A 15414-nucleotide genomic window follows, 5' to 3' on the forward strand; every position below is an offset into this window, starting at 1 on the left:
GTTTGCTTCTAGCAGAGCAGGGTCGATTTTTAAGACTGTTTGAAGATTTTCTCAATTTTGGCAAATAAAAATGGATTTTTATATGAGAAAAACGGAGTTTTTCCCTTAAAAACGGCATATCTCAGAATGCGCTCATATTATATTGGGATGATAAGTGTTTTTTATGAAAAAATGTCTGAGGAACGCGATGGCTTTAAAATTTTCAAAATTAAAATATATGTAGTGAGAGAAAAACTAACTTTTGATATTTAACTGAAAAAAATTGCATAGTTGGCAGCACTGCCGGCAAAAAAATATTATTTCTAGACTCCTTGAACAATTTTCTTCAAAAGCCATCTTACGGTTTGATTCTAGAGTAAATAGAACCGGAGATATGATCAAAAGAAAATCAAGCGTTTTGACAATTTTACAAAACGGGGGGTGCGAGGGGTGGTTCAAATCCATGAAGGTCGATTTCAAGTTTGCATCTTTTTTTGATCACTTCGCGTGGAATGACCCAGATGTAAGTCAACATAGCTCTGAATTTGTTCTTAAAGTTCAAATTACATGTTTACTTTAGATTTCAATAGTATAAATAATTACCGAGAGAAAGTACATTCCGGGTAATGGTATTCCGGGAAATGGTACATTCCAGGAAATAGTATTCCGGGAAATGATATTCTGGGAAATGGTACATTCCGGGAAATGCTTTTCCGGGAAATGGTACATTCCGGGAAATGGTTTTCTGGAAAATGACATTCCGGAAAATGGTTTTCTGGGAAATGGTAAACCGGGAATCAACGTACAATCGTGTAAGGCGTTTAATGATGGAATTCCCATAAGGGCCCCTTACATGCACAATAAAAGTGTCATTACTAAGTTATGTCATTACTAGAATTGTATGTGAATTTCGTCATTACTCGCCTTACACGATCATTAGGGGCCCCGTACACGAGGCGTTAGTAATGTCATTACTGAGCAGTAATTTCACTTTTAATGAACGTGTAAGGCGAGTATTGATGGAATTCTCATAAGGGGCTCTTACACGCGCAATAAAAGTGTCATTACTAAGTAGTGTCATTACTGGAATTGTATGGGAATTCCATCATTACTCGCATTACACGTTCATTAAAAGTGACATTACTGCTCAGTAATGACATTACTAACGCCTCGTGTACGGGGCCCTATACAATTCCAGTAATGACACTACTTAGTAATGACACTTTTATTGCGCGTGTAAGGGTCCCTTTAAAAGTAACATTACTGCTCAGTAATGACATTACTAGCGTATCGTGTAAGGTGCCCTTAAGGGTCCCTATACAATTTCAGTAATGACACTACTTAGTAATGTATGACACTTTTATTGCGCGTGTAAAGGGCCCCGTACACGAGGCGTTAGTAATGTCATTACTGAGCAGTAATGTCACTTTTAATGAACGTGTAAGGCGAGTAATGATGGATTTCCCATACAATTCCAGTAATGACACTACTTAGTAATGACACTTTTAATACGCGTGTAAGGGCCCCTTAAGGTCCCCTATTGGTTTTATATAAGATTAGGTTTAGGTTAAAATATTCTATCATATGTTCCACAATTTTCTTTAACTAGTTGACTGTAGAATGTTTATCCGCTAATAGCACATCCAAATTAAATAACGTTTTTATCGTTAATCTGGCACTTTGCAGTGATGTTCAGGTGAAAAAAGAAGTGAACTCCATACCAGATCCTCCCCTATCTCTGAATTTGCAACGCGTGAGTATTTCTCTTAATTACTGACCACTGACCTGATGTTAAATGCGGTGTTAAATGGGTTAAATGCGCTCAAAATAAGTTTTAATAGTAGGTAGGTGACAGTGCAATCCAATGTGGCATCTTAAAAGGGGCCCTTAAGGGAATCTTACACGTGCAACAAAAAGGGGCCCTTACACGCGCAATAAAAGTGTCATTACTAAGTAGTGTCATTACTGGATGTGTATAGGGCCCCTTACACGAGGCGCTAGTAGTGTCATTACTGAGCAGTAATGTCACTTTTAATGAACGTGTAAGGCGAGTAATGACGGAATTTCCATACAATTTCAGTAATGTCATTACTTAGTAATAACACTTTTATTGTGCATGTAAGGGCCCCTTATAGCGGCCCTTACACGTTCAATATTTTTGTCAATACCAGTATTGACGATATTGTTACAATATTTCAGTCCCGTTTGAAATCCACATCGTCAATAATTTTTTTTCCATTACACGTACAATACTTTTGTCAATACTCTCTAGTATTGACAAAAATATTGAACGTGTAAGGGCCGCTTATGGGAATTCCATCATTACTCGCCTTACACGTTCATTTAAAGTGACATTACTGCTCAGTAATGTCATTACTAACTCCTCGTGTACGGGGCCCTATAACCAAGCACTACGAAACCGACAGCAAATCACTTCAATTTGGAATAGGGCCCCTTACACGAGGCGCTAGTAATGTCATTACTGAGCAGTAATGTCACTTTTAATGAACGTGTAAGGCGAGTAATGATAGAATTCCCATACAATTCAAGTAATGACACTACTTAGTAATGACACTTTTATTGCGCGTGTAAGGGTCTCTTTACGATTTATCTATATATTCCGTAATCTGAAAATAAAGGCAAAATAAAATTGACCACAATAAAACCGTATAATACTTACGCTCTAGAATAATCAGTGAATGCCGGTTTTCCACTTTTCGCACTGATTTGTGAACATCTATTTGTTGTTTATTAGATATATTATCGTGCTGGTACTTTTGACAACATGAAGAAAGAAGAATCTATTCAAGTGGTGCGAATTCAACAGATATACATATCAATAGGGCCCCTTACACGTACAATAAAAGTGTCATTACTAAGTAATGACATTACTAAAATTGTATGGAAAATCCATCATTACTCACCTTACACGATCATTAAAAGTGACATTACTGCTCAGTAATGACATTACTAGCACCCCGTGTAAGGGGCCCTAATAGGGCCCCGTACACGAGGCGTTAGTAATGTCATTACTGAGCAGTAATGTCATTTTTAATGAATGTGTAAGGCGAGTAATGATGGAATTCCCATACAATTCTAGTAATGTCATTACTTAGTAATGACACTTTTATTGCGCGTGTAAGGGACCCTATTAGGGCCCCCTACACGTACAATAAAAGTGTCATTACTAAGTAATGACATTACTAAAATTTTATGGAAATTCCGTCATTACTCACCTTACACGATCACTAAAAGTGACATTACTGCTCACTAATGACATTACTAACACCTCGTGTAAGGGGCCGTATTGTCTTCTATCACTACCAAACGAAGTGATTTAGTTTTGATTTTCTAATAGGGGCCCTTACACGCGTGATAAAAGTGTCATTACTAAGCTCAGTAGTGACATTACTAACGCCTCGTGTACAGGGCCCTTAAAGAGAACATAAGCAAAACAAGTTATTTTGCTTATGTTCTCTTTATATATATATATATATATATATATATATATATATATATATATATATATATATATATATATATATATATATATATATATATATATATATATATATATATATACATATATATATATATATATATATATATATATATATATATATATATATATATATATATATATATATATATTACATATATATATATATATATATATATATATATATATATATATATATATATATATATATATATATATATATATATATATATATATATATATATATATATATATATATATATATATATATATATATATATATATATATATATATATATATATATATATATATATATATATATATATATATATATATATATATATATATATATATATATATATATATATATATATATATATATATATATATATATATATATATATATATATATATATATATATATATATATATATATATATATATATATATATATATATATATATATATATATATATATATATATATATATATATATATATATATATATATATATATATATATATATATATATATATATATATATATATATATATATATATATATATATATATATATATATATATATATATATATATATATATATATATATATATATATATATATATATATATATATATATATATATATATATATATATATATATATATATATATATATATATTAGTCCCTGATAAGCTTTTTATCACTTTTATTCAAAATAAATGGAATACAAATTCAACTGAACTAACTCAATTCTAATAATGATCGAGCCGAAGCCTGTGGAAGTGGTTTTGTATAATTAATCTGCTGACAGGACAGTTTGTGCTAAGTGCATAGCGTTGCTGGCTGTTGCTAGGTCGACGTGTGCATAGTCGGCGGCGTGGCTATGGTAAACTGCTGATCGTGTCCAATGCCGGCGTGGCGTATAGTGTGGATATAGCTGATCGTGTCTAATGCTGGCATGGGCTATCATGTAATTCCTCCGGGGGAAAAGATTGGACGTCCTCGGCCAATTGTTACGAACTTTTCTGGGTTTCTGCATCTCTTTTGTTATTGCTATCTCTGTTTGTAAAGGGGTAGTGAATTTTGAATACAACTATTTTCCTGTAAAGATAGATAATCGCTAATGCCAAGATTATGAAAGTAGTAGTCGAAAAACCTCCGAAAATTCCTATTAGCCATTTCTTGTGTTCGAAATGTCTCAGTTGTACGTAATCAATTCGATGCCTGTTGTTTGCTGTTTGCAAAGTTAATGCTGAAATATTCTGTTTACTGATAATTTGTTTCCTGATCAGTAATCCTAGGAATGTACCAACTAATTGTTTTGTGTAATTTGGTGTTGTTATTACTTCAGAAACGAATGTTTCGTTCCCAATATTGATAGTGCAGTTAGTAAAATGTAGAATGTAATTTCCCGTTAGTGTTCTGCCATGTGGACCACAAGTTGAATTTATGGTCAACTGTTTTCCGTTATTTATTAGGATTTTGTTTCCTGGCAGAGTTTGTACTATTGTTTGCTTCAGTACGATTGCTTTACAATGACTTTCTGATCCCATGATTATTGGGAGTACACAAGTTTCAGAAAATGGTTTCATTCGTAACCCAACTTTGTACCGGGAAACAAGTGCTTTTTGTTCTCTCCGGTGTGGTTTAGTTTTTTCGGTAGTACGAAGGTGCTTGCTGTGGCAGAGGCTGCAGTAAAGCATTAGTAATAAACAGTCCCGCGAGTGATAATTATTACCTGCGATATCGGTGCAGTGAAGTTACTAAACAGTTTTCTTGCCTGAAAGACGGCTTTGTTTAGACGAGCTATATCAGCTCTATTGTGTGAAGGTCACGCGGGTGACGGATAAAACAAACGAAGGATCAATTCACCTACCAGCTCGTCAGGAACCAACTGGTGAAGTGTTTTGTTTTTTACTTTTCTTATCTTATTCTTTTTTTTTTCTTTTTATTGCTTTTGATCTTTTATTTTGATTTAAGTTAAACAGTGCGGTCGAGCGTGTTGCTCCCGCAACAAAATGGAACAAACAGAAGGATCACCCTCCGAAGACGAATATTATGGGGAAGAAGAACATATATCTGATACTGAGACAGATAATGTTATGGTCGATCCACTTCCCCCCCAATGTCTCACAGCCCCCTCGAGTCAAGGTTTACCAGGATGGATCCGCTGGTCCTTGGGTGGTATACTTTCGGCCCAAAAATAAACCGTTAAACAGCATAACTGTTGCACGGGAGCTGACAAAACGTTACTCGGCCGTAACCGAGATTAAAAAGGTTCAGTCAGATAAACTGCGCGTAGTCGTTACTGACTTGAAACAGGCCAATGATATCGTTAGCAATAGCCTCTTTACGCTGGAGTATCGCGTCTACATCCCTTCTCGTGATGTGGAGATCGACGGTGTGGTAAGTGATGCGGGTCTAACTGTCGATGATCTGATGAATGATGGGGCTGGCCGCTTTAAGGACCCTAACCTTCAATCAGTTAAGATTTTGGAGTGCAAGCAATTGCACTCAAAGTCCATCGAAGATGGTAATTACTATCCATCAGACTCGTTTCGCGTAACCTTCGTCGGATCTGCACTTCCGAGCTACGTTGAAGTGGGAGGAGCTCGTCTACCTGTACGTCTGTTTGTACCGCGGGTCATGAATTGTTCCAATTGCAAGCAGCTAGGTCACACGGCCACCTACTGTAGCAACAAGCAACGGTGCGGTAAATGTGGGGAACGCCATGCGGATGATACCTGCAGTAGGCCCGCTGAGAAGTGTGTTTACTGTGGGGAGAATCCGCATGCACTTTTGACATGCCCAACGTAGAAACTTCGCGCGGATAAACTGAAGCGATCCGCCAAAGATCGCTCCAGACGCTCTTACGCAGAAATGCTTAAAAGAGCTGTTCCACTTATCTCCGAAAACCCATTCGCTCTCTTGCCAACTGACGATAACGCCTCTAACGACCCTTGCGAGGGGCATTCTTTGGCTCCGCTTGGAAACTCTAGGAAAAGACCTAATCAAAACTCACCTGAACTTCCTCGTAAGGGTCCTAGGTTGTCCCAAACAAGGGTACAAAATAAAAATAATTCATCAACTGGAAGTGCTGGTACAAATCCGAAGATAATACCTCCTGGTTTTGGGAAATTGAGATACAACCAGGAGTTCCCAGCACTCCCCGGGGCACCAAAAATCCCAAGTGCTCCAATTTTACAGTCAGAAACTCACCCTAAAACGGGATTCCTTAAATTTTCTGACATTGTGGACTGGATATTCACAGCTTTCAACATTACCGATCCTATGAAAAGCTTGCTGGTTGCTATTCTACCAACAGTAAGAACATTTTTAAAACAGTTGACTGAACAATGGCCCCTCCTTACAGCGATCGTATCCTTCGATGGCTAACTTATTAGACGGAATCAGGGATCTGATCACTGTTTTACAGTGGAACTGCAGAAGTATTATCCCCAAAATCGATTCATTAAAACACTTGCTAAATTACAATCATTGTGATGCATTTTCCCTATGTGAAACATGGCTAACTTCTAATATAAACCTCAACTTCCACGATTTTAACATTATCCGCTTGGATCGAGAAGACTCATATGGGGGGGGGGGGGGGTACTTTTAGGGATCAAAAAGTGCTACTCCTTCAATCGAATCAACCTCCCTTCGACGCCAGGCATTGAAGTTGTCGCTTGTCAAACAACAATCAAAGGCAAAGATCTTTGCATTGCTTCTATTTACATTCCTCCTAGGGCCATGATGGGATATCGAAGATTCTCCAACGTGATTGAACACCTTCCCTCGCCCCTCCTGCTTCTTGGAGACTTTAACTCTCACGGTACGGGGTGGGGCTGTCTATACGACGATAATCGATCTTCGACAATTCAAGACCTTTGTGACAACTTCAATATGACAATTCTGAACACAGGGGAAATGACACGGATCCCTAGACCACCTGCGCAAGCAAGTGCACTGGACATATCTTTATGCTCGACATCACTACGGTTAGATTGCAAGTGGAAGGTAATATCTGATCCCCACGGTAGTGACCACTTACCAATTGTAATTGCAATCACCACTGGTTCAAGACCATCGGCACCAATCAATGTTCCCTATGACCTCACACGAAACATTGATTGGAAGAGCTACGCTGCTGCGATATCCAAAACTATCGATTCAACACAGGTACTTCCCCCGGAGGAAGAATATAAGTTTTTGTCCAACTCGATTCTCGATAGCGCGATTCAAACTCAGACGAAACGAGTACCCGACGTGAACACCCAAAAACGTTCTCCCAACCCGTGGTGGGACAAAGAGTGCTCAAACGTGTACGCGGAGAAAGCTGCCGCGTATAAAACCTTCCGGAACGACGGGTTAGTTGCTAGTTATCGAGTGTACGCGATATTAGAAAAGCGAATGAAAAATTTAATGAAAACTAAGAAACGCAGTTACTGGCGCCGGTTTGTCGACGGGTTAACAAGAGAAACATCGATGAGCACGAAACCGAAACCGAAACAGTACTAACGAGAGCGTGGAATATTCAAACCGTTGGATATTCGATTTCGCCAAGAAAGTTTGTCCGGATTCCGCCCCGGCACAGAAAATCTACCGCGCCGCGTCGCCTTACAATACCGCGAACGAAACACCGTTTACGATGGTGGAGTTCTCACTTGCTCTCTTATCATGTAATAATAAAGCCCCGGGGCCAGATAGAATCAAATTCAACTTGTTGAAGAATCTGCCAGACTCTGCCAAAAGACGCTTGTTGAATTTATTTAATAGGTTTCTTGAGGGTAACATTGTCCCACATGACTGGAGACAGGTGAGGGTCATCGCCATCCAAAAACCAGGAAAACCAGCCTCCGACCACAATTCGTATCGTCCGATTGCAATGCTGTCCTGTATCCGGAAGTTATTCGAAAAAATGATCTTGTTTCGCCTCGATAATTGGGTCGAAACAAATGGCTTACTGTCTCTAGATGCAATAAATAGCATTCTCGAAGACATAGAAGATACCATTTTGAGAGCCCAAGTGCTACTACCAAACAGCAAGTTACCAACGATCAAAGAAATACTCATGATCGAATCCATTCTCAATAAACAAGGCATTGAGACAACTTTCCCAGAAGACGCGTTGAATTATGCAACACCAAAAATAGCTAGTAAAAATGACATGATTCTCTACATACTGGAAATACCCAAAACAAGTAAAGACTGCGAGATAATCGAAATAATTCTCTCGATTGTGAATGACACAATAATTGTAGATACACCAAATTATATAATTACGTTATCGAGCACTCAGTCGAGATAGAAGTCTTTTGTCATCGGTCCGTACATTCTATAGCGACAAATAGTGTTAATCCGCGTTCAAGGTTATTTGCACACTCTGCGCCTAGTTGAGGTTTCAGTATTTTTTCCCTTCTTTTGTGTTTCTGTTTCTGAGTACCGTTAGCCGGTCAGTGAAGTGAAACAGTGTTCTTCTAGTAAGCCGTCTGGATACCGTTACATACACAAGCTAAGTATTAGTTTTCGCTTCCCCTTCTTAGTTGTCTTAATAACGTGCACTGGGCAATAGGCCCGTGCAAAAATGACTTCCCCTGACGGCGGTTCATCTCAAGGTGAGATGGACGTCGAAATAAAATCGGCTCCCCGGCTCAAGGTATATCCGAGCTCGGCCACCGGGCCATTTGTGATCTTCTTTCGGACCAAAGAAAAAAAGTGTTTGAATCTGTTGCAGATTTCTCGAGTTCTGACGGATCGGTATTCGGCCGTGACAGAAATATCGAAAATTCGCCCTGATAAGCTTCGGGTGGTGGTTAACAGTTCAACTCAGGCAAACGATATTGCTGGCTACGAGCCCTTTACGAGGGAGTACAGGGTGTATATTCCAGCTAGCAGGGTTGAAGTCAGTGGGGTCGTTTCCGATTCGAGTCTGAATTGCGAGGACCTGCTAAAATATGGGACTGGCTGTTTCAAAGACCCCATGCTTAAGCCAGTGAAGATACTGGAATGCAAACGTTTGCATTCAGCATCAGTCGCAGCTGACGGGAGGAAAACATACGTCAACTCAGACTCTTATCGGGTGACCTTCGCCGGCTCTGCCCTGCCCAATTACCTCCTTTTCGACAAGGTTCGTCTACCTGTTCGCCTCTTTGTGCCGCGGGTCATGAACTGTACTAATTGCAAACAATTGGGACACACAGCCTCCCATTGTAGCAATAAAGCCCGCTGTGGGAAATGCGGTGGGTATCATGCGGATGATTCCTGTGGTAGAGATGTCAAAAAGTGCCTCTACTGTGGGGGAAACCCACATGATCTCCCTTCATGTCCCGCGTACAAACAGCGCGAGGAAAATCTTAAGCGTTCCCTTCAGGGACGCTCTAAGCGATCTTTTGCAGAAATGCTTAAGATAGCTACGCCACCTGTCTCTACGAACATCTTTACCAACTTGTCTACTGACGAAGGCGACTGTGATGAACCCCAGGAGGGAACATCTTCTGCTGTGCCTAGAAGTAGTAGAAAAAGGAAGAACATTTCCTCTTCCAAGCTTCGTCGTAAAGGCCAGAAGGTGTCTCTTCATGGTCCCCCTAAAATAACTACTCAAGGAAGTTCTGGTGCAAAACCGAAGCAAGTCGCTCCCGGTCTCAGTAACCTGAGCTCAGAAAAGGAGTTCCCAGCACTTCCAGGAACATCAAAAACCCCAAGTGTTCCCATATCTCAGCCAGAGAAAGAAAACAGTGCTGGCTTAATAAATTTCTCTGACATTGTGGACCGTATTCTTACAGCGTTAAACATTTCTGACCCCCTTAAAAGTATCTTGATAAGCTTTCTCCCCGCAGTAAAAACATTCTTGATGCAGTTCACTGCGAAATGGCCCCTCCTTTCAGCGATTGTATCCTTCGATGGCTAATTCATCGAACGAGGTCAAGGATTTAATCACTGTTCTACAGTGGAATTGCAGAAGTATTATCCCGAAAATCGATTCGTTTAAAATCTTACTAAATAATTTGAAATGCGATGCATTTGCCCTATGCGAGACATGGCTCACTTCAGAAATAACCCTACACTTCCACGATTTTAATATTCTTCGCTTGGATCGAGAAGACTCTTACGGAGGAGTACTTTTGGGGATCAAAAAGTGCTATTCTTTCAATCGGATCGACCTCCCCTCGACACCAGGCATTGAAGTTGTCGCTTGCCAAACCAGAATTAAAGGCAAAGACCTTTGCATTGCTTCCACCTACATCCCCCCTAGAGCCTCAGTTAGCCACCGACGGCTTTGCGATATTGCGGAACTCCTCCCCGCACCGAGGCTAGTTTTAGGTGACTTCAACTCCCACGGCACGGCATGGGGTTGCCTTCATGACGATAATCGATCTACCCTACTCCATGAGCTTTGCGACAACTTCAATATGACCATTTTGAATACGGGTGAAATGACACGGATTCCTGCCCCTCCAGCGCGTCCGAGCGCCTTAGACCTGTCCCTCTGCTCGACATCGCTGCGGGTAGATTGCATGTGGAAGGTAGTCTCTGATCCCCACGGCAGCGACCATCTGCCAATCGTAATTAATATTGCTAACGGTTCAGGGCCACCGAATACAATCAATGTTTCGTATGACCTCACACGAAATATTGATTGGAAGAGCTACGCGTCCGCGATATCCGAAAAAGTAGAATCGACACAAGTGCTTCCTCTGGAGGAAGAGTACGGGTTCCTGGCTGGCTTGATTCTCGATACCGCGATTCAAGCTCAGACTAAACGCGTACCAGACGCGAATTCACGCGGGCGTCCTCCCAATCCATGGTGGGACAAAGAGTGCTTAGACGTGTACGCGGAGAAGGCCGCTGCGTATAAGACCTTCCGGGACGACGGGCTGCCAGCTAGCTACCGACAGTACGCGATGGCGGAAACGCGCATGAAGAGTTTGATAAAAGCCAAAAAACGTAGCTACTGGCGCCGGTTCGTCGACGGACTAACGAGAGAAACATCGATGAGCACTCTTTGGAGTACGGCCCGGCGCTTACGAAACCGAAACAGTACCAATGAGAGCGTGGAATATTCAAACCGTTGGATATTCGATTTTGCCAAGAAGGTTTGTCCGGATTCCGCCCCGGCACAGAAGATCTACCGCGCCGCGTCCCCTCACAATAACGCGAACGAAACACCGTTTTCGATGGTGGAGTTCTCACTTGCTCTCTTATCATGTAACAATAAAGCCCCAGGGCCAGACAGAATCAAATTTAACTTGTTAAAGAATCTGCCAGACTCTGCCAAAAGACGCTTGTTGAATTTATTTAATAAGTTTCTTGAGGGTAATATTGTCCCTCATGACTGGAGGCAAGTGAAGGTCATTGCCATTCAAAAACCAGGAAAACCAGCCTCCGACCACAACTCGTATCGACCGATTGCGATGCTGTCCTGTATCCGAAAGTTGTTCGAGAAAATGATCTTGTTTCGCCTCGATAATTGGGTTGAAGCAAATGGCTTACTGTCAGATACACAATTTGGTTTCCGCAAAGGCAAAGGGACGAACGATTGTCTTGCGTTGCTCTCAACAGAAATTCAAATGGCTTATGCTAGCAAAGAGCAGATGGCATCAGTTTTCCTAGATATAAAGGGGGCTTTTGACTCAGTTTCTATCAAAATTCTTTCTGAGAAGCTGCACCAGCATGGTCTTTCACCGACTCTAAACAACTTTTTGCTAAACTTGCTGTCTGAAAAACATATGCATTTTTCGCATGGTGATTTATCGACATCACGAATTAGCTACATGGGTCTTCCCCAGGGCTCATGTCTAAGCCCCCTTCTCTATAACTTTTACGTGAATGACATTGACGAATGTCTTGTCAATTCCTGCACGCTAAGGCAGCTTGCAGATGACGGTGTGGTCTCTATTACAGGTCCCAAAGCCGTCGATCTGCAAGGACCATTGCAAGATACCTTGGACAATTTGTCTGCTTGGGCCCTCCAGTTAGGTATCGAGTTCTCCACGGAGAAAACTGAGCTAGTCGTATTTTCAAGGAAGCGTGAACCAGCGCAACTACAGCTTCAATTAATGGGTCAAACTATTGCTCAGGTTTCAACTTTCAAATATCTCGGGGTCTGGTTCGACTCTAAAGGAACCTGGGGATGTCACATTAGGTATCTGAAACAGAAGTGCCAGCAAAGGATCAACTTTCTCCGTACAATAACCGGAACATGGTGGGGTGCCCACCCAGGAGACCTGATCAGGCTGTACCAAACAACAATATTATCGGTGATGGAGTACGGGAGTTTCTGTTTCCGCTCCGCTGCGAACATACATTTCATCAAACTAGAGCGAATCCAATATTGTTGTTTGCGTATTGCTTTGGGTTGCATGCACTCGACACATACGATGAGTTTAGAAGTGCTGGCGGGCGTCCTTCCGCTGAAAAATCGATTTTGGGAACTCTCATATCGATTGCTCATCCGATGCGATATCTTGAACCCGTTAGTAATTGCAAATTTCGAAAGGCTTATCGAGCTCAATTCTCAAACCCGGTTTATGTCCTTGTACTTCGATTACATGGCACAAAATATCAATCCTTCTTCATACTATCCCAACCGTGTCAATCTCTTTCATGCTTCTGATTCAACTGTATTCTTCGACACATCCATGAAAGACGAGATTCGTGGAATCCCGGATCACATACGTCCGCAAGTGATCCCAAGCATCTTTCATAGTAAATTTCGAGAAGTCGACTGCAACAAGATGTTTTACACCGACGGGTCAAGCTTCGACGGCTCCACTGGCTTCGGTATCTTCAATCAAAACCTCACCGCCTCATTCAAACTCAATAATCCTGCTTCAGTTTACGTCGCAGAACTTGCTGCTATTCAGTATGCCCTTGGGATCATTGATACTTTGCCCACCGATCATTACTTTATTGTCTCGGATAGCCTTAGCTCAATCGAGGCTCTTCGTTCAATGAAACCTAGAAAGCACATTCCATATTTTCTGGGGAAAATCTGGGACCGCCTGCGTGCTTTGTCTGTAAGATCGTACAAGATTACCTTAGTTTGGGTTCCCTCGCATTGCTCCATTCCAGGTAATGAAGAAGCGGACTCTTTAGCTAAGGCGGGCGCTTTACAAGGTGACATATATGAAAGACCAATTAGCTTCAGCGAATTTTTCAGTATCACTCATCAGAGAACCCTCGAAAGTTGGCAAACTTCATGGAGCAATGGTGAACTGGGAAGGTGGCTACATTCGATAATCCCTAAGGTATCGACGAAACCTTGGTTCAGAGGGATGGATGCGGGTCGGGATTTCATTCGCGTGATGTCTCGGCTCATGTCCAATCACCACACGCTGGACGCACATCTCCGGCGTATTGGGCTCGTGGATAGCGGTATCTGCGCTTGTGGCAACGGTTATCACGAAATCGAACATGTTGTCTGGGCATGCGCCGAGTACTGTTCTGTCAGATCTCAACTATTCGATTCCCTTCGGGCCCGAGGAAGATCACCCAATGTCCCGGTTCGAGATGTACTAGCAAGCCGCGATATTCTCTGCATGTCCCTTATATACACGTTCCTCAAAACCATCAATATCCAAATTTAAATGCCCCTATCTTTTCTCTTATCATTCCCAGAAGTGCCCTCTTCCGCCTACCATACCCCAACGATGGTTTGATACGACTCCAAGACGAGACAAAACATCTGTGGAATGAACCAACAACACGAGATCTACAGTACAATATCACACGCGCAACGCGGTGTGTTTCCGATCCGTATTTGAGCCGTACTACGAAATCGTCTGGAGGAACCCCTGCCGGCTCGAGGAAAACCGCCCGGCGTCCCAATACTTGATACATCCGTTCGAATCTGTAATCCTGGCCGTTGATTCCTGATGCCGGAAACTGAAAGTTTATATCCCCACCCCCCCCGTTTAGCCTTGTCCACCCTCTCTCCCATGTCTCTGATACACAGATGTATGACTTCACCCCTCCTCCCCTTGAATATCTTCCCAAAACTTATGTGCCCCCCTATCTTCTAGTGTTAGTTGATCAATCCGTTTGAATCTGTAATCCTGGCCGTTAATTCCTGATGCCGGAAACTGAAAGTTTATATCTCACCCCCCCCCCCCCCCCTTCAGCCTTGTCCACCCACCCTCCCATGTCTCTGATACACAGATGTATGACTTCACCCCCTTCTCCCCTTGAATATCTTCCCAAAATTTATGTGCCCCCCTATCTTCTAGTTTTAGTTGAACAATATTTAATCTCGTTAAGAAATGCACAACAGTACCACTACTTTAAAATAGCCCTAATTAATTCCCCTTAATCTTGAACCACTCTTTCTAGTTATCTCTAGTTAATAAGCTTGTAAAATGTTCCGCTTAGTTAATAATTAATTTCTCCTACAATCTCCCTTCTAAAAATCATAAAGTGAATTACTATACAAAGAACACACAAAATGACCCGTCCCCCAAATCTTACGAATATTATATTATACCCTCTTTTATATGTATAAGTTAGCTGTAAAGTTTTTTTTTTTTTAGTTTCATTATATAAAACAAAATAATATTGAAATGTGTAACCCCCTAGTTTTAAGAAATTCAAAATGTAAAACAATGAAAAAATGGCACCTTTAAGCTAACGCATACGTGCCTTATCAAATAAACAAATTGAAAAAAAAAAATTATATAATTAAATCAAATAAGAAACTATTTACCACAAGCCACCCGGAAAAAGTTGTACAACAGCTACAAGAAACTAAACCATTTTCTGATACTTGTGTACTCCCAATAATCATGGGATCAGAAAGTCATTGTAAAGCAATCGTACTGAAGTACAAACTCTGCCAGGAAACAAAATCCTAATAAATAACGGAAAACAGTTGACCATAAATTCAACTTGTGGTCCACATGGCAGAACACTAACGGGAAATTACATTCTACATTTA

At 40.8% G+C, this 15414-nt stretch overlaps 1 protein-coding gene across 1 annotated transcript in view; it reads left to right on the forward strand.

Annotated features, from left to right (window-relative positions):
- LOC131678058 (LSM12 homolog A) overlaps nucleotides 1-15414 on the forward strand; it is a 108661-nt gene that overhangs the window by 16073 nt on the left and 77174 nt on the right. Inside the window, exon 2 of the mRNA XM_058958194.1 lies at nucleotides 1599-1732. Coding sequence (XP_058814177.1) covers nucleotides 1599-1732 — 134 coding nt within the window. The remainder of the gene's footprint in view (nucleotides 1-1598; nucleotides 1733-15414) is intronic.

The sequence above is a fragment of the Topomyia yanbarensis genome, chromosome 1 (assembly GCF_030247195.1).
Source record: "Topomyia yanbarensis strain Yona2022 chromosome 1, ASM3024719v1, whole genome shotgun sequence".
NCBI lineage: Eukaryota > Metazoa > Arthropoda > Insecta > Diptera > Culicidae > Topomyia > Topomyia yanbarensis.